Raw genomic sequence first — 20,311 nt, forward strand, 5'->3', positions numbered from 1 at the left:
CTATGAAGAAAGAGAGCAAACAAGTCCTCCAAGTGAGCCCAGAAAAAAGTTATTGATGGATTTAAAAGTTTTATATTCTTTGACCCAGTAATTCCACTTTGGAAAATTATCCTAAGAAAATAATTTAACAGAAGAATAAAAAAATATATGTGTGAACATGCATTATCTTGATAATAGTAAAAGTAAGTTTTTAAGCAAACGTGTTAGGTGAGCAATAGTAACAGCTACTCCTTAGAGAGGTGTGATGATTAAATGAGATAATGCATGAAAATTACTTAGTGTAGTGCAAGGTACAAAGTAAATGCTTAATAAAAGGTGGCTCTCATGTACAGTCAACTAATATTTGACAAGGATCCAAAAACACTCAATGAGGAAAGGATAGTCACTTCAGTAAACAGTGTTGAGAAAACTGGATATTCACATGCAAAAGAATGAATTTGGACTCCTATCTCACACCAGTCACAAAAATTAACTCAACATGGAATAAAGACTAAAATGTAAGACCTGAAACCTTAAAACTCCTAGAAGAAAACATAGGGAAAAATCTCCTTGACGGTGGTCTTGGCAATAATGTTTTGGATATGACATCAAAAGCACAAGCAACAAAAGCAAAAATAAACAAATGACACTATATTTGTAGAGGGACTACATCAAACAAAAAGCTTCTGCACAGCAAAAGAAACAATCAACAAAATGAAGAGGCAACTTACAGAACGGGAGAAAATATTTGCAAGCCACACATTAAATAAGGGGTTAATACTGAATACTTAAAATACATAAGGAACATGTAAAACTCAGTAGCAAAGACCCAAAAGATCCAATTTAAAAATGGGCAGAGAACATGAATAGATATTTTACCAAAGAAGACATACCAATGGCTAACAAATACAGGAAAAAATGCTCACCATCACTAATATCAGAAAAATGCAAATCAAAACCATAATGAGATGTCACCTCACACCTCTTACACACCTCTTCAAAAAGAAAAGAAATAACAAGTATTGACAAAGATATGGTGAAAAGGGAACCCAAGTGCAGTATTGGTGGAAATGTAAATTGGTACAGCCACTATAGAAAATGGTATGGAGGTTCTTCAAAAAATTAAAAATAGAACTACCGTATGATCCAGCAATCCTACTTCTGGGTATTCATCCAAAGGAAATGAAATCACTATCTTGTATCTGCACTTGCATGTTCATTGCAGCATTATTCACAACAGCCAAGACATGGAAACAACCTAAATATCCACTGATGGAAGAATGGATAAAGAAAATGTGATATATTATATATATATATATATATATTATATTTATATATACACACAAAATGGAATATTATTCAGCTATAGAAAGAGAAGAAAATGCTGCAATTTGCAACAACATAGATGGACCTTGAGGGCATTATGCTAAGTGAAAAGTTCAGACAGAGAGACAAATACTGTATGATCTCACTTACATGTGAAATCTAAAAAAGCTGAGCTCACAGAAATAGAGAGTAGATTGGTGGCTGCCAGGGGCTGGGTGGCAGAGGAAATGAGTGAAGGTGGTCAAAGGGTACAAACTTCCAGTTATAAGAGGAATAATTTCTGGGGATCTAATGTATAGCGTGTACTGTCTAACAGTACTGTATTGTATACTTGAATGTGGCTGAGAGAGTAAATCTTACATGTTCTCACTTTAACAACAACAACAAAATGATAATTATGTGAAGTGAAGGATGTGTTAACTAACCCTATTGTGGTAAGCATCTTGCAATACATACGTGTATCAAATCATCACAATGTATCAACTTACACAACGTTATATGTCAGGTACATCTCAATAAACCTGGAAAAAAGGGGTGGCTGCTATGAATGCTAGGAAGCAATCTCACCAACCCTCCATACTTAACACTTAACAGAGACCTGTACACTTGAAAAGCTGCCTTAGGAAGGCAGGAGAACCATACCAAACCTCTGCTTCCCCATCTCTCCAGTGGGTCCCTACCACCTCAATTCCCCAACTTTCATATATTCATTACCTTAGAAGTAGAACCAACAATACCTGCAGATAGATTTCTTGGGATATACAAGGTCAGAGAAAGAAGAGAATCAAGAATGACTCAGGGGACTTCCCTGGTGGTGCAGTGGTAAACAATCTGCTTTCCAATGCAGGGGATGTGGGTTCGAGCCCTGGTCAGGGAACTAAGATCCCACATGCAGTGGGGTAACTAAGCCCGCGTGCCCCACCTACTGGGCTTGAACGCCCTGGAGCCCGCGTGCCACAACTAGAGAGAGAAAACCCGCACGCTACAACTAGAGAGCCCGTGCGCCACAACGAAGACCCCGAGTGCTGCAACTAAGACCCGACACAGCCAAAAAATTATAATAGTAATAAAGAAAACAAAAAGAATGACTCAGGCTTTTCGTAACTGAGTGAATGGTAGTGTCACTTACGAAAAAAGGGAAAGCTAAGGGAAGATGGGTTTTGTAAGAAAATCAAGACTGATAGAGAGGAAAAGAGGATTCAGGATCAAATCTCAAGAAGTAACAGTGGGCTTCCCTGGTGGTGCAGTGGTTAAGAATCTGCCTGCCAATGCAGGGGACATGGGTTCGATCCCTGGCCCAGGAAGATCCCACATGCAGCGGAGCAACTAAGCCTGTGCACCACGACTACTGAGCCCGCGCTCTAGAGCCCATGAGCCACAAGTACTGAAGCCCACGCACCACAGCTACTGAATTCCGCGTGCCTAGAGCCTGTGCTCTGCAACAAGAGAAGCCAGGACGATGAGAAACCCGCGTACCATAAGGAAGAGTAGCCGCAACTAGAGAAAGCCCTCTCAAAGCAACGAAGACCCAATACAGCCAAAAATAAATAAATAAATTTATTTTTTAAAAAAGAAGAAGTAACAGTGTGCCAGGTATTTGTTGTGGTTTTAAAATATATCCACAAAATCTTTGACACTCCTCTCTTCAAGAGATTGAGCTTAATCCCATTCTCCTTGAGTGTGGACTGGACTTAGTGACTTGCTTCTAATGAATGGACTACAACAGAAGTGATGGTGTTTGACTTTGGAGATAGGTGCTAAAAGGCATCACAGCTTTCTCTGACCAGTCACTCTGGAGAAGCAGCTGCCACATTGTGAAGTGGCACACACAACAGCCCCGTGGAGAAGTTCACGTGTCTGGGAACTGAGGCCCTCTGCTATCAGCCATACGAATAAGCTCTCTTGGAAGCAGATCCTACAGCTTTCAGAGGACCACAGCCCTCACTGACATCATGATCTCAACTTCATAAGAGACCCTGAGCCAGCTAAGCAACTCACTTCCATATTTCTGACCCCTAGAAACTGTGAAATAATAAATTACTGTTGTTTTCAACAGTTAAATTTTGGGATAATTCGTTGTACAACAAAAATAATTAATAAAATACTTTTCCTACATTTTTTCTCTATTTTTACAGCACTCTAGGTAAATGGTATTATTTACACCCATTTTACTAAAGAGAGAATTGAGGTTCAAAAACATTAAGTGAGTTGTCCAGAAGACTCTTAGCTAGTAATTTTTGGAACAGATAGTAATTTATGGAACTAGAATATGAACTCAATCTAGCAACAAACCCTCATGTTTTCTGTGTGTTGTGTTTGTGTGTGTGTTCTCAGTTCCTTTTCCTTTACCCTCTCTTCTTTCCCTCTACCCTCTCTTCTTTGTGTAATTTCAACTCTCCCTCTGTGAATGACCCCAAATCTTCATATTTCATTTCTCTCCTGAATTCTAGTCTTATGTCTTAACCTGTTCCAGACTAGAAACACTGGCTCCTCATTCAGCACCCCCAAGTCTGTCCCAAGAAAAAGTTCATCCTTCTGAGTTCCCTTTTTCTGTTCAATGACAACATTCTAGTACCCTTAGTCAAAACTCCAATATCATTGCTTTTTCTCTAACTTTTTAAAAACTGTATTAATGGTACCTGCCTATTCCTGAAAATGTGGAAAGCAATAAATTTTTAAAATTCAAAATTATCTATAAACAATAGTATGATAACAATAAATAACAAACTTCTGAAATAAGTCATGAAATTATTACATCCATACAGTGGAATATCATGCAACAGTTTAAAATTTTTTTAAGAGGAGCAAAATTAAAATTTTATGTTACAGATAGAAGTCAGTCTTTTAAACTATCTGTAATACTTGCAGGGAAATCCTCTTTTCCAGAGATGTAGGCAGAAAAATAAAATAAATGGGTATTAAAAAAAAAAGAAATGGGTGTATTCTCTTCATGCTCACAGACTTGCTTCTCTTACGTTCTTTAGCTTGGAGAATGGCAGTACCATCCACCCAGTTGCCGAAGCCAGAAACTTGAAAGTTGTCTTCAAGTACTCCCCCTCTTTCACTGCTGCAGTTGATAGGCAACTTCTTTCATAGCTCTTTGTTTTCTTCCATACCTCAACAGATTCTTTGTGCCTCTTGCCTAGGCAACCACAATATCATTGCAGATCTCCAGGATTTAAGAATCTCCCTCTTCCAAACTATCTTCCACGTTACCATCACAGGTATCAACCATGGACCCGAATAATAAAAGGTAATTTTCTGCTGTTTGCTTCTAAGACCTACAGGAGAAAGTTTAACTAGATAACAGATTCTGAAAATGCCATGTCTTTACTTATGCATGGTATAACTGTTTTTTTTCTTCTTTGCCGGGAAAATTCCATTTCATCTTTTAACACAGCTCAAATGTCACTTCCTCTCTGGCTCTGCCAGCATTACTCTATCCTCTGTGCTTCCAAAAGCACTTTGCATATGCCCTTTTTTTTTTTAAGATTTTTTTTTTTTTTTTTGGTGTGGACCATTTTTAAAGTCTTTATTGAATTTGTTACAATATTGTTTCTGTTTTATGTTTTGGCTTTTTGGTCACAAGGCATGTGGGATCTTAGCTCCCTGACCAGAGGTCAAACCTGCACCCACTGCATTGGAAGGCAAAGTCTTAACCACCAGGGAAGTCCCTGCATATACCTCTTTAATGACATTATGACATTATGTTGTGAACACTGCTTATTTAAGACTTATCTGTATCTCACTTTTATTTTACTTATTTATTTACTTTTAAAAATATTTATTTATTTTGGGTTGTTGCATTGGTGATCTGATAGACTGAGTTGACTCCTGGAATTTGCAGTGGTCTGAAGTGCTGAATGATGGCGAGAATTAAAAATGGTGTAGCCACTGTGGAAAACAGTTTGGCAGTTCCTCAAAAAGTTCAGGTTAATTATCATATGATCCAGCAAAAAGAAAAAAATTCCTTTTTTAGGTGTATACCCAAAAGTATTGAAAGCAAAGACTCTAACAGATATGTGTACACCCATGTTCATAGCAGCATTATTCACAATAGCCAAAAAGTGGAGACAACCCAAATTTCCATTAACAGATGAATGGATAAACAAAATGTGGTATATACACACTGTGGAATATTATTCAGCCTTAAAAAAGGATGAAATTCTGATACATGCTGCAACATAGATGAACTTGAAGACCTTATGCTACATGAAATAAGCCAGTCACAAAAGGACAAATCTGTATGATTCCACTTACATGAGGTAACGAAGGTGGGCAAATTCACAGAGACAGAAAGTATAACAGAGGTTCCTAGATGCTAGGGGGAGCAGAGAAAGGAGTTATTGTTTAAGGTGTACAGAGTTTCAGTTTGGGATGATGAAAAAGTTCTGGAACTGGATATTGGTGATGGTTCTACAACATTGTGAGCGTGCTTAATTCCACTGAATTCTGTACATAAAATGCTTAAAATGGCAGATTTTGTGTTGTGTATATTTTACCTGCACACACACAAATTTTTTTTTTTTTTTTTGCAGTACGCGGGCCTCTCACTGCTGTGGCCTCTCCCGTTGCAGAGCACAGGCTCCGGACGCACAGGCTCAGCAGTCATGGCTCAAGGGCCCAGCCTCTCCGCGGCATGTGGGATCTTCCCGGACTGGGGCATGAACCCATGTCCCCTGCATCGGCAGGCGGACTCTCAACCACTGCACCACCAGGGAAGCCCCACACAAAATTTTTTCAAATTAGCACAGAGTTAAAAAAAAAAAACAAAACCTGCCATCTTCAGTAGATGTGCCAATCATTGTCTCCTCACTTGAATCCCATCTTTAGTGAATTTGTTCTTCCCATATTCCCTAGAAGAGAGTGTAACCTGAAGCAAACTAGACCAATCAGATTCCCTCTCTCAGGAATATGGAATTGAGACGCTGAGAGACCAAGGCAATTAGCAGGTGGTGGATGCTTGAATGAAAAGGTACTATAGAGGCTAGACCACAGTAGATCAAAACCATGCGAGGGCTAAAGTTTGGTGGATGCACAGAAACTCATCTGCAGAGAAAATGGAGACAATAGACCAACCATTACTACGAAAGGTGGAGAAAGGAGCCCAGATTACCACTCCATAGGTTGTCTTGTTCTAGCTGGTAGTATTTAATTTTAAGTGATAGCATTTGTCTTATACTTCTTTGATATCATAAATCTGTTCAAGTATCTTCATTACCATTGTTATTACCCCAGACTAAAGTCTCATCATCTTTCACCTGGATTGTTCCAATAGTCTGCCCATTAGTCTCCTTGCTTCAACTCTTGCCCAATCCATTTGCCACCTTACAGCAAGCTTTAGAAACAAATTAGATCATGCTACATCTCAGCTTAAAATCCTTAATGGCCTCTATTGCTTTAAAATGAAAACTGAGCTTCCTTATATGACTTCAAGCAACTATATGATTGGGCCCTTGCCTCCCTCTCCAATCACATCATATATCACTACCCTCCACATGAATAATCTTCATATCTATAGTCTATTTGTGTATGTGTGTGTGTGTGTGTGTGTGTGTGTGTGTGTGTGTGTGTTCTGTAATCTACTTTCCTACCTGGAATACACTTCACTAGTTCTGAAGGTTTATTTATGTCTTGTCTTCCGGTTTCAGCTCATGTCACAAGTTCAAAGAGGTAGTACTTTAACACAGTGGTTGTCAACTGGGGGTGATTTTGACCCCCAGAGATTTGGCAACGTTTAGAGCCATTTTTGATTAACACAACTGGAGGGGTTTGTTACTGGCATCTAGTGGATAGAGGCCAGAAATGCTACTAAACAACCTAGTATACACAGGACAGCCCCCAGCAAGAAAGAATTATCCATTCCAAAATGACAATAGTGCAGAGGTTGAGAAACCCTACAAACAACACTTTAAAACACCCTATTTAAAGTGACTCTATTTCATTGCCCTGTTTATTTCCTTCACAGCACTTATCACAGTCTGAATTTACCTTTTTTTGGCTGTGCCATGCGGCATGCAGGATCTTAGTTCCTCAACCAGGGATCGAACCTGTGCCCCCTGCAGTGGAAGTGCAGAGTCTAACCACTGGACCGCCAGGGAAGTCCCTGAATTTATCTTTTTGTTTGCTTGTGTGTTAATTCTCTGCATGTTCCATTAAAACATAAGCTTCATTAAGTCAAGATCCTCATTTGCCTTGTTCACTGCTGATTGAATGAATGAATGAATTTCATGCACATGTACCTACTCAATATACTTTCCCCACTATTTAACGTTTTATTTTACAAATTAATCTAATTCATTTCCAAAAGCATCTACTTTTATTCATTACTTCAACCATTATTTTTTTGAGCACCAGCTATGTGCCAAGCAATGAGCTAGGTACTGGGTAAGTAACAGGGAACGAGACACAGCCCTTGGTCTTAAAAAGCTTATAAGTCAAGGGTTTGTTGGGGAGGGATACATGTAAGTAAAAAGGCCATTTATAGGTTGGGATGCTATAGGGAATCAAGGAGAATATACGTTCTCTGCTCTCAAGGGGCTTAATCTCTTCTGGGGGGAAGGTGAAGTGGATGAAAGATGTACACATACAACTACAAATACCAGAGACGAACACAAATAAGAAAAGCAAGAAATGTACTAGCTATGGAAATCAGAGAAGGCTTTGTGGAAGAGGTGTTATTTGATTTGAGACATATAGGAAGACAGATGTGAGTTTGATAAAATAGAAGGAGGAAATCGAGAGAAGGGGAAAGGGCATTCCAGGCAGAGAGATGGGAAGAGCCAAAGCACAGAAGAAGTGTGTGTGCCAGGAACGCGTAGACGTGTTTGGCTAAAGCACCGGAGATCAGTGACAGCTTAAGCTGTAAAGGGAGACTGGGTCCAAACTGGGTCAGTTGAATACGAATACAAATGACCCAAATCTTGCCCACATTTCCTAAAATTTGGGGCAGCATTTACCCCATGCACACTGGGAAAAGGAAGCTTAGAGAAATCTGGTGACTCACAAGTCATTAGTAGACCTTCATTGTTTCGACTGTCAGGATTTGGGGGAAGTTTCTGGCTTACCATACCTCCATGATGACACTCTTGGAGGGACAGAGTTTCTGTATAATACAGACACTTCCCATCTCAGTGTATGAACAAACAAGGTGTTACCAGATTTTATTTGGTGGGGGGGGGAGTAAAAAGTCTCAAAAAGGAATACTTATCCTTTTCTTTCCAAGGTATGATAGGAATGACTGTACACTAATGAAGGGAGAATAAGGAAACAGAAGGGGAACCAAATAACGGAAAGAATAGGTCAGTTTGTTTGAGAAACAAGCTATGCTGAAGTATTTATTTGCAAAATTCCAGTTGCCATAGCAATTGGATGCTGCTCTTTCCTCTGTTCCTCCTTTTATCCTTTGCATGGCCTTTAAAAAAGTCATTTCCTAGGCAGATGTAGTCCTTGTCGTTTAGCTTAAAGAAGATTTTGGAACATTTCTTTCCACCTGCTTTTCCTTTTCCTTTTCCTTTTTTTTTGCAGTCAAAATCCAGCCACTCACCTGGGAAGAACCGGGTGGTGCTGGCCATTTCAGGAGCAGGATCTTAGGATCAGAGGAGCATAATCAAGCCAGATCCAAGTGGAAATGCCCAGCTGTTTCTTTCTGTAGCATTTCAGCATATACATAAGTGATAAGTATAGGGATTAAGTAAAATGTAGAATGGCTTAAAAAAAAAACCAACCCTAAAACAGCTTGCAGGTTACAGACAACATAGTCAAAATTCTCTAAAACTCAAAGTCAGAATTACTCCCTATTGGAAGGGAACAATAATGATTATGAGTATCACACTATCTTATCCCACTGGATCCTCACAGCAATACTATGAGCCAATCATAGCTAATATTTACTGAGTGCTTACTTTGTACCACAGACTCTTCACATCTAAGCTCTCACTACAACCTTTGTTGCAGATAATTATCCTTATTTCAAAATTGAAAAAAGAACATAGATTTAACAATTACTGAACATACAGTGGACCCTTGAACAACACATGTTTGAGCTGTGTAGGTCCACATATACATGGATTTTTTTCAATAGTAGATAATACTGTACTACATGATATGATCTGCAGTTGACTGAATCCCCGGATGCAGAACTGTGGATAGGGAGCACCAGCTGTAGATTATACATGGATTTTCCACTACATGAAGGGTCAGTCCCCTTAATCCCCACGTTGTTCAATGGTCATCTTACTATGTGTCAAGGCACTGTGCTAAGCCCTTGAAATGCATTTTCCCAGGACAAACCTCTGAGGTGGGTCTCTATTTTACTGAGGATAAAGAAGGTTAAATACCTTGCCTAAGTCTAAATATCAAAGAAGAGAAAGAAGCAAGATTCAAAGCTTGGTTTTCTTATTCCAAAGCTCATGAGTTTGAGCACTCCAAAAATAGAAATAAAAGTTCAGAGAGTTTAAGAGACTTGCTCAATGTTACACAGCTAGCAAATCACAGACTGATATCTGAATCCAGGTTTGCCTGATTCCAGAATTAAAATGTTGACATTTTGCAGTAAGAAAAATAATTTACTTCTCTGATCTGAAGCTAGTTCTGAAAGCAGAGCAATCTAACTGGGTTTTATTTCATTGTACTCTTTGAATATATTTCCCTTAGAAGTTAGTTTGTAAATCGATAGCCAGACTTTTCGTTATTTGACTAAACTGTAGACTTATAGGGCAAATGTTTTCTATTCTAAAGGTGTTTACACCCTATTTAAGGGAACTAGACATTTAAAAAGAAGAGAAGGAAGGGAGAAGAGGAGGGAGGCAGACAGGCATATAGAAAGGGAAGAAGGAAGTGAGGGAATAAAAATAAAAAATAATAGCATGTGAGGTGAGATAGATGAAGTATTTACTTTTATCTTTAACTTCTAGAGTTAGTGAAGAAGGATTTTTACTACTTACATTTTGTAGGTGAGACCAGGATGGATTTTGCCAACAAATGGTGAATGTTCAAACTCGGTGCTTTTTAAACTTTAGCGAACAGATGAATCACCTGGGGGATCTTGTTAAATGCAGATTCTGATTCAGAACATCTAGGGTGGGGACTGAGATTCTGTATTTCTGACAGGATCCCAGAAGATGCTGATGCAGCTGGTTGTGGATCATACTTTGAGTATCAAGGCTCTAACTTAAGAGATGTGATTTATTTTAACTTAAAAATTATGAACATAAATATTTAGAAGGAAAAATCCTAATTCACATTAACCTCTAAGTATTGATATTTACCCTATTATTTAAAGATCGTAGTGAAGGTCTGCTTCCTCCAAAATATAATCTCCACTGGCCTGACCCAACGTCCAACATTTCTCACTCTTATAGTTCTCCTTTGGGTTAGAGTACCGTCTCTTAAAAGGTAAATATATGGCTTGCCTGCTTTCCCAACTGCCTTCTTGCCTGCCTTCCTGCCCTTCTGACTTCCTCTCCTTCTGAATATTCAATCCAAAAGCCATTATGGGGGGTGCAAGCAAGATAGGTGTCCACAAGGAAGGGGGATGAAGAGCAGTGGCAACTGGGTGCAGGTTGTTGATGTATGAGTGGGAAGAAGAGAATGTTTGCCTGAGGAGGGAGCATCATGAATTTGGGCAATTAGTCACTTTGGAGAATATGGGGGGAATTGACTCAATGAGTAAATATTGAGGATATTTTACTATGGGAATTACAAATATGGAAGGGGAGAAAACTAGAAAGGCCTTCTAATGTTATATTAGAATTGAACTTATCGGTGTGAACTCATGGTTTAAAATACAGAGAGAGACATAAAAACAAATATAGATATAAACGTACACATGCAGGGCTTCCCTGGTGGCGCAGTGGTTGAGAATCTGCCTGCTAATGCAGGGGACACGGGTTCGAGCCCTGGTATGGGAAGATCCCACATGCCGCGGAGCGGCTGGGTCCGTGAGCCACAACTACTGAGCCTGCGCGTCTGGAGCCTGTGCTCCGCAACAAGAGAGGCCGCGATAGGCCCGTGCACCGTGATGAAGAGTGGCCCCCGCTTGCCACAACTAGAGAAAGCCCTCGCACAGAAACAAAGACCCAACACAGCCAAAAATAAATAAATAAATAAATAAATGTACACATGCATATACATATAATACATATATAGGTACACAATATTATACATTGTATACGACATATATGTGTACATAATTTATATTTACATATAGATATAGATATAGATATCCATTAGCTTAGAGGGCCTTAGAGCAGCAACAATCCAATAGCAATGAGTACACAAGTGCCATATCTTGGTTGCTAAATAGTACTCTCTGTTAAACGATATCAGGGATGCTGGGAGAAATAGCTTATTCCAAACTATTTGGAATATGGAAAGCACAAGATAAGCTTGGAACATCTTTTTGTACACAAAAAATAAGGTCATATTCAAAGAATGATGAGGGTACATCAAAAGGATACAGAAGCCACCTCAAGGGGGCTAAATCTGGGACAATTTGGGTATCAAAATACATGAGGATAGTAATGGATTATATAAACAGCAATGCATAAGTCTACACTGATATAAATAAATACATGAAAACCAATGGGAAGACTAGAAAGATTTTCTTTACACTCGAACACTAATACATGTAGAAAGAATACTGGAATTAGAAAATCACCATTTGTCAGCCTGTAGTAATAGTTAATTAAACCAAGAAACATTGTGGATACTAAAGTTACTGGGTGAAAATTTGATGAGGAACAGGATATTTACATAGTCTCAAAATACCTCCTTACAAAATACTTAGTTACACAGTGAAAAAGAGTAACTTTGGAATGGAGAAACCTGGCAAATATCACATTAACCAAGTGATCAAAGTTATCATCAGCAGCAATGGGACAAACTGAAATTGTGTACCACCTGATAGGATGCAATGAGAAAAACACAGTATCACTTTTGTGATAATTCTGCCAAAAATGCATTACCTGAATCTAATCATTAGGAAACATGAGAGTAACCCAAATTGAGGGATATTCTACAAAATAATTGGTCTGTAGTCTTCAGAAGTGTAAGGTATTGAAAGTCAAGGAAGATTGAGGAACTACTATTCCAGATTGAAGGTCACAACTACACAACATAAGATCTTGGATTGAATTGTATACCTACAAAGGACATTATTGGAACTATGGCTGAAAATGGAATAGATTCTGAGTATTAGGTGGCGGTCACATATCAGTTTTGATGGTTGTATTGGGGTCACATAGGAAAATATCCATGTTTGTAGGAACTACACTCTGAAGTATTTCTGGATAATGGCTCATCATGTTGGCAATTTTTACCCAAATGGATTGGGGGTGGGGAGGAGTTATTTGTATTATTCTTGCCGTCTCCACCCCCACAAAGTAAACCTATAATGTTGAAGAAGTGACTCATTACAGAGCTCCATTATCAATGACATCTATCATGGGTATAGGATATTAGTATTAGCCAATGGGTATGATAACATCAAATAATAGCTATTTAGCAGTATGGTAGACCCTGTTCGTTGCCTACCCAACTGTTGTCCCTTTTCCCATTCTTGTTTTCTAACAGAACCCCAGTTTTATTAAGATATGGATATCTGGGTCCTTCCTGTCTGCAGGATGTGAATTTTTATTGATCTAAGCCAATTATGGCTTAGGCATGAGCATGTAATGTAATTCTAATTAATGATACATGAAAGAGGTCTTCTGGGTGAGGGGGGAATATTTGGAGGAATATTTTTCACGTGCGTGTCTTATTATTAAAAAGAAAAACCATTAAATTTCTAGAAACATCATGTTAAGCTTCATGTGTGAGCTAAATAAGTGATCAGTTCACTATCTTCTTCCATGAGCTCAAATTCCATCCAAATTTGTGGAAATAGGGTACATGTTAGTTTGTCTAGGCAGAGGGCAATTTCTCTTAGGAGAACTGTATCTGTCTTTGAAAATCAGTGAGCTAAAAAGTTCTCTTGGCAGACTTTCTCAATTAGGCTGCTTTTGATTACAGGTAACAGAAAACCCCAGCTCAAATTATTTAAATAAGGAAAATGTATTATCTCACCTAATAGGAAAGAGATAGAATAGTTACTAGGATGGTTAATTTAGCAGCAAATAACGTTATCAAGGATGTAGGGTTTTGGGTTTTTTTCCCTAACTTTCTGCTCTTCAGTGTGTTGGCTTTTGTCCTCGGGCTTATCTCCTCATGGCTGCCGCAGTTCCAGGGGACCACATGTAGACATAACCATATAAAGTGATCTATATAATGCCACGTTTTTTGCATTTTTGCACTTTCTGTTGGTGATTTTACTACTTAATATGGCCCCCAAGCTTATTGCTAAAGTGTTGTCTATTGTTCCTAGGTGCAAGAAGGCTGCCATGAAGAAGAGATGGAGAAAATAAACATTAGATAAGCTTCATTCGGGCATGAGTTATAAGGCTGTTGGCCATGAGTTCAACGTTAAGGAATCGACAATATATAATAAATATGGTGTCTTTAAACAGAAACACACATAAAGCAAGGTTATGTATTGATCAGTTGATAAAAATAACCAGAGGTTTGTAGGAACTTAACCTTGTGTTTCCCTTAGGAGCAATGGTTTGATAGTCATTAATTCAGTGCTTGTGGCCACTTTATAGAATATAACTACCAAAAATAATGAGAATTGACTGTGTCTCATAGGGTTGTTATAGCAGGGCTTAACTAAAAACTATTGCATGCAAGAGTTCAGCATTGTGCCCAGCAAGGGACTTAGGACCAGTGCAGGGTTGGGGTGGGGGTGAGACTCTGGATATATTATTGTCAGTTTGACTCTGACACTTATCTAAGTACCACATGGTTCAAAGCAGGAGTATATTTGAGTGAAACACATGTTGATTTAGAGACTTCACAATGAAGCTCTGAGGCTAAGTCACTGGATTCCCCTTGAGAAAGCTTCAAATAGACCATCTTCTTGCAAATAACAGTTTACTTTCACAAAAATAGATGACCTAGCTCATGATCATAATTAGCCTTCTGGAATTAAATGACAATTGCAAATGAGTGAATATAGTTCTCTCTTTTCACTTTCCTAAACCGGCGGGTAGCTCCTACTCTTTTTCCTCAGAATGTGCATTTTAATAGTAAAAGTGCCACATTTTGTCAATTATTACATTACACATATGATTATGTAACATCATAAAAAGGGCAAGTATTTTACAGATGAAATATAATGAAATTTCACAAGAGGTTCAAGAAGGAACTCCGTAATTCTCATTTCAAAGATGCTGAAAAAAGGCCCAGACATCAGGTTAAACAGCTAAGTGACAGATGTGATTAAGACCTGTGCTGCTGCCACCTGTGCGTCGTCTCATTGCATTGTGCTCTGTTCTCACTGGGATGAGGAGAAGTGGAGCCTAGACATGCTTTTCCATAGGAGACTGCAGTGGTCTTGCAATTACTCCTAAGGCTTCAAGCTTTTTTCTGCCTCATGGCATTTGCATATGCCACTTTTCCTTCCTAGAATACTCTTCACCATTCTTCCCCTAACTCTTACTCATCTTTTGACTGAAATGTCACTTACTTAGAGAGGTCATGGCTGACCACTCCCTTCTCCTACCCTAAAATATCCCTTCCCCCAGTTCTCTTTCAAAACATTCTGAACTTTCCTCCATAGCACTCATCACAATTTGCAACTGCACGTCTATTAGTGTATGTATTTGTCTATCTTCTCCACTAGGCTCTCAGCCCTATGCAAGCAGAAACCTCACCTGTTTTGTTCTCCACTGTAAACCCAGTGCCTAGCACAGTGCTGCATGCATAATAGGCTCCTAAATAAATATTAACTGAAAGAATAAATGAATGAATGAAGTGTTGTTTATCGCATACTACTCTGGTAAAAGATAGCTGAGGTGGAAATGGATGTTACTAACAATATTTAAAAGATTGGTGTTTGGTTTCATCATTCTGTACTCTCAGCATCAAGGAGCGTTTGTCTAAAACATCCAATCTCCTAGTGCCAGACCTAGACTCTCTAAATTTGGAGACTGGTTTCTGGAACAGATACATGTACTAGGACTGATTCAATTTGTAGGATTTTAGGCTTAAAAGTTATTACTGAAATAAGGTTTGATTTCATATTATTTTGGAGTAACTCCAGGCATTCACCATTCAATGTGAATAATTCAATATTATTCTGGAGTAACTCCAAGGCATTCACCATTCAGAGGAAAAGACATTTGTTTTGTTTTGCTAAAACTGAACCCAAGCTATATGAAAGACACTGCTGTATTTATAGATAATTTTGTGCCTTTTAGGTATCTAAGAATGGATATTGCTTTTGGACTGTTATAATATATTTTTCTATCTGTATTGCTATCCTACAAAATTTTACTATGTATTTTAATTTTAATTAATCTTTTTAATAATTGTAAAAGCAAGCATATTCTTTGTAGAAATTTTGGAAAATGCAGAAAAACATGAGGGAGAAACAAAAAGTATAAAGAAACAAACAAAAAAAATCACTCAAAATTCCACCACCTAGAGATAACCATAGTTGTTTTTTTTAATTTATTTATTTATTTATTTATTTATTTAATTTTGGCTGCATTGGGTCTTCATTGCTGCGCGCGGGCTTTCTCTACTTGTGGCGAGTGGGGGCTACTCTTTGTTGCGGTGTGCGGGCTTCTCATTGCGGTGGCTTCTCTTGTTGCAGGGCACAGGCTCTAGGCGCGCGGACTTCAGTAGTTGTGGCACATGGGCTCAGTAGTTGCGGCTCGCGTGCTCCAGAGCGCAGGCTCAGTAGTTGTGGCACACGGGCTTAGTTGCTCCGCGGCATGTGGGATCTTCCCGGACCAGAGCTCGAACCCGTGTCCCCTGCATTGGCAATTCTTAACCACTGTGCCACCGGGGAAGTCCCACCATAGTTGTTTTTAATTGAACTATAGTTGATTTACAAAGTTGTGTTAGTTTTAGAGATAACCGTTGTTAAAACTTCTGTATAGGGGCTTCCCTGGTGGTGCAGTGGTTGAGAGCCTGCCTGCCGACGCAGGGGACACGGGTTCGTGCCCCAGTCCGGGAAGATCCCACATGCCGCGGAGCGGCTAGGCCCGTGAGTCATGGCTGCTGAGCCTGCGCGTCCGGAGCCTGTGCTCCGCAACGCGAGAGGTCACAACAGTAAGAGGCTTGCGTACCGCAAAAAGACAAAAAACAAAAAAACCTTCTGTATAGTTTTTCTTGGCTCTATTTCTATGTGTATGTGTGCATAGGCACACATCTATATTGTATATATTATACACAATGCATATATACACATGTCACATATGTATATTTGCGTATATAATATGTATATGTATGTATAATACATATTCTATGTGTATATATGCATATATATTATATATAAATAATATACACACATATATAAGTTATCATTTACTGTGTATGCCAGATATCTTGATTTCCTTTTTATACAGTTTTTCTCTTATAATCCTTTCAATAGTTCTATGAGAAGATACTATCATTCTTACTTTACAGATGAGCAAATTGAGGCTGAGAGTATTCATTTGTTTGCCTGAGGTCATTAGTTAGTAAATGGTAGATTTGAGATACAAATCTATATCCAATTCTAAAGTCTATCATCTCAACCATTATGACTGCCGGTACATTTCCATGTCTTAAATCAAATTGGAATTACTATAGAAATAATTTTGATTCTGCTTTTTGACTTTTTATTATATTTTCTATATAATATTTCACTATCCTCTACTAACCTAATTTTAATGGCTTTATGATATTCCATAAGATTATTGAAATAATCGATGAATGAATGAAATATTGTTTCTCACACACTGCTTTGGTAAAGAATGGATTGCTTAGATGCTCTGATGTTTCAGACTCTTTCTGTCATCTTATTTTCTTAATTCTTTTCATATTCTGAAACGATTTTCTCTTTTTCTTGTCTCTTACTATATGAACTATGTGTTCTTTGCTTTTCAAATCCTGTGTCATGCTTTGGAAGGTATACATCCTGTTTTTATTCTAAAAATGCTCACCTTTGGATTAAAGAAAAACACCTTATTTTCAATATCACAATGAAATAATATCTCTTCATTTCTCTTGTGCAAGATGGTGTGTTTAGCACACTATTTCTTTCTTTTTTAATTGGGGTATAGTTGTTTTACAATGTTGTGTTAGTTTCTACTGTACAGCGAAGTGCAGTTCCCTGTGCTACACAGCAGGTTCTCATTAGTTATCTACTTTATACATATTATGTCAATCCCAATCTCCCAATTCACCCCACCTCCCCTTCCCCCCTTGGTATCCATTTGTTTGTTCTCTACATCTGTGTCTTTGTTTCTGCCTTGCGAACCGGTTCATCTGTACCATTTTTCTAGATTCCACATATATGTGTTAATATACGACATTTGTTTTTCTCTCTTCTGGCTTACTTCATTCTGTATGACAGTCTCTAGGTCCATCCATGTCTCTGCAAATGACCCAATTTCATTCCTTTTTATGGCTGAGTAATATTCCATTGCATATATGTACCACATCTTCTTTATCCATTCATCTGTCTATGGGCATTTAGGTTGCTCCCATGACCTGGCTATTGTAAATAGTGCTGCAATGAATATTGGGGTGCATGTGTCTTTTTGAATTATGGTTTTCTCTGGGTATATGCCCAGTAGTGGGATTGCTGGGTCATATGGTAATTCTATTTTTAGTTTTTTAAGGAACCTCCATACTGTTCTCCGTAGTGGCTGTATCAATTTACATTCCCACCAACAGTGCAAGAGGGTTCCCTTTTCTCCACACCCTCTCCAGCATTTATTGTTTGTAGATGTTTTGATGATGGCCATTCTAACTGGTGTGAGGTGATACCTCACTGTAGTTTTGATTTGCATTTCTCTAATAATTGTGATGTTGAGCATCTTTTCATGTGCCTCTTGGCCATCTGTATGTCTTATTTGGAGAAATGTCTATTTAGGTCTTCCGCCCATTTTTTGATTGGGTTGTTTGTTTTTCTGACGTTGAGTTGCATGAGCTGTTTGTATATTTTGGAGATTAATCCTTTGTTCATTGATTCATTTACAAATATTTTGTCCCATTTTGAGGGTTGTCTTTGTCTTGTTTATGGTTTCCTTTGCTGTAGCACACTATTTCTCCTCATTCTTTACCTCCCACTCCCCACATCCTCTCAGCTTGGTTTTCGTTCGTGCAATTTGGCCTTTTCTACCTTGATTATCCCTCTTGGAAAGAAAAATTTCTTTTTCTACATTATGTATTTTCTCTTATGAGAGTTATTTTAGACAATTAAAGTTCTTTTATGCATAAATTTTTTGTGGTCTGACTTTCTTCTTCCTCACTCTTTTTTTTTGGCTGCGCCACACAGCGTATAAGATCCTAGTTCCCCGACCAGGGAATCGAACCCTCTCCCCCTCCAATGGAAGCATGGAGTCTCAGCCACTGGACCGCCAGGGAAGTCCCTTCTTCCCTATTCTTGACTTCTTATTCAACAGGACACGTTTGAGAAGTTTTTTCTTTCAGGGCAGATAACCTGCGTAGTGTCACTTTTGAGCCCTTTGTATCTCAGTACTTATTTATGAGGCCTTCACAACTTCATGACAACTTTGCTGAGTGTAGAATTCTTAAATTATAAACATTTACTCTCAGAATTCTGCAGGATATACTTTATTGACTTGTGTCTTAGAGTGCTGAATTCTGAGGCCAGTTTGAGTTTAGTTCCTTTGGAGATAATCTGTTCCCTCCCACTCCCCTGCCTGGATTCTCGAAGGCTTTTTGCTTTATCCCAGAAATATTAAAAAATGTCACCTGGCTAGTCTAGGTGTTGATTTCTTTTCATTCATTTTGCCAGCAGGCTTAAGTATTAGGAAAATTATTTAATTATTGCTTCTATTCCTATTCTGTTTCTGCCTTCTGAGATTCCTAATGTACTCAGTCAATTTATTCAACAACTATTCTATGCGAGGCACTAATTTAGGTACTGGGGATACATCATTAGGGAACATAAATGTTTACATTTTTGTTGATTGGATCTTCTGACTCTGCTCTCTCTATCACCCACCTTTGTTCCGATTTTTCAAGGAAACCTCATCCTTTGAGCCTCAGCATATTTTCATAGTCCTATGGGTTTTTTCTGTTTGCTCATCTTAACATAGAGAGGTCTGTATGTGTCCAGCTTTGGTTAATATTTAAGTAGGAATGGCAGAGGGTTCTGTCAGAGATTGAAGTGGGTCTGAGTGTGTGCCCTGACTAGCTCCCCGTCTGCCTTCATCTAGCCTTCGACCTTGAGTAAGGGGATGCTCATGGAATTCTACTGGGGTGATAATATATTTCACAAAAGTGGAATATTGAACTGACCCTTCCTCCTAATTGAGCCCTTTTACATTTTAACTAGAAGACATCCCTCCAAGTTTCTGGCATATGGAAGGTTTTTCCTCTATTTTTATGCCTTTGATCTTTTCTATGTGAATTTAGAATGAGGAAATTTAGAAGCCTGTCCTCACAAAGCCATTTTTATTTAAAAACGGCAAAGTAATATTTTTTTCTCTATGTTAAGAAGGTTAGAAAAAATGCTCAAGACTCATAATTATATGTAGTTTTGAAATTTTTCATAAAGGGTCTCAAACCCCTTGGGAAACTACATGGTCTAGAGAGAGCTGGGAGAATGGAGTCTGACTGTGATATGTAATTTCATTGTGGCTTTGAACAAACTATTTGAACTTCAGGTTCTCTAATCTTAGATCTTCTTACGTCATACCATGACAGGGAAAGAACCAGAAAAAAATAAATGTGGAAGTTCTTTGAACTGTTCAAAGATAGAAACTAAGGAAATCTGAGGACTTTTTGTTGTTGTTTGAATGCTATTATAGCTTTGAGTACTTTCAAGCTAGCCTAAAGACTGTCTGCTTGAGGCGTAACAAATGATGTCTGGATGTTGGGAAGCCCAGGTATGCAAAGCAGTTCTGAAGTGTAGCCAAGAAGCGACACTGCTTTGGACACTGTC

At 38.5% G+C, this 20,311-nt stretch overlaps 1 protein-coding gene across 1 annotated transcript in view; it reads left to right on the forward strand.

The window, feature by feature from the left end:
* LOC307177398 (uncharacterized protein) overlaps positions 1-19,600 on the forward strand; it is a gene marked incomplete at both ends in the record, with an annotated part of 51,290 nt that extends 31,690 nt beyond the window's left edge. Inside the window, 2 exons of the mRNA XM_079904502.1 lie at positions 4,452-4,529; positions 19,584-19,600. Coding sequence (XP_079760628.1) covers positions 4,452-4,529; positions 19,584-19,600 — 95 coding nt within the window. The remainder of the gene's footprint in view (positions 1-4,451; positions 4,530-19,583) is intronic.
* Positions 19,601-20,311: the final 711 nt, after the last annotated feature.

Source organism: Stenella coeruleoalba (assembly GCF_951394435.1).
Source record: "Stenella coeruleoalba genome assembly, chromosome: 19".
NCBI classification, from domain to species: domain Eukaryota; kingdom Metazoa; phylum Chordata; class Mammalia; order Artiodactyla; family Delphinidae; genus Stenella; species Stenella coeruleoalba.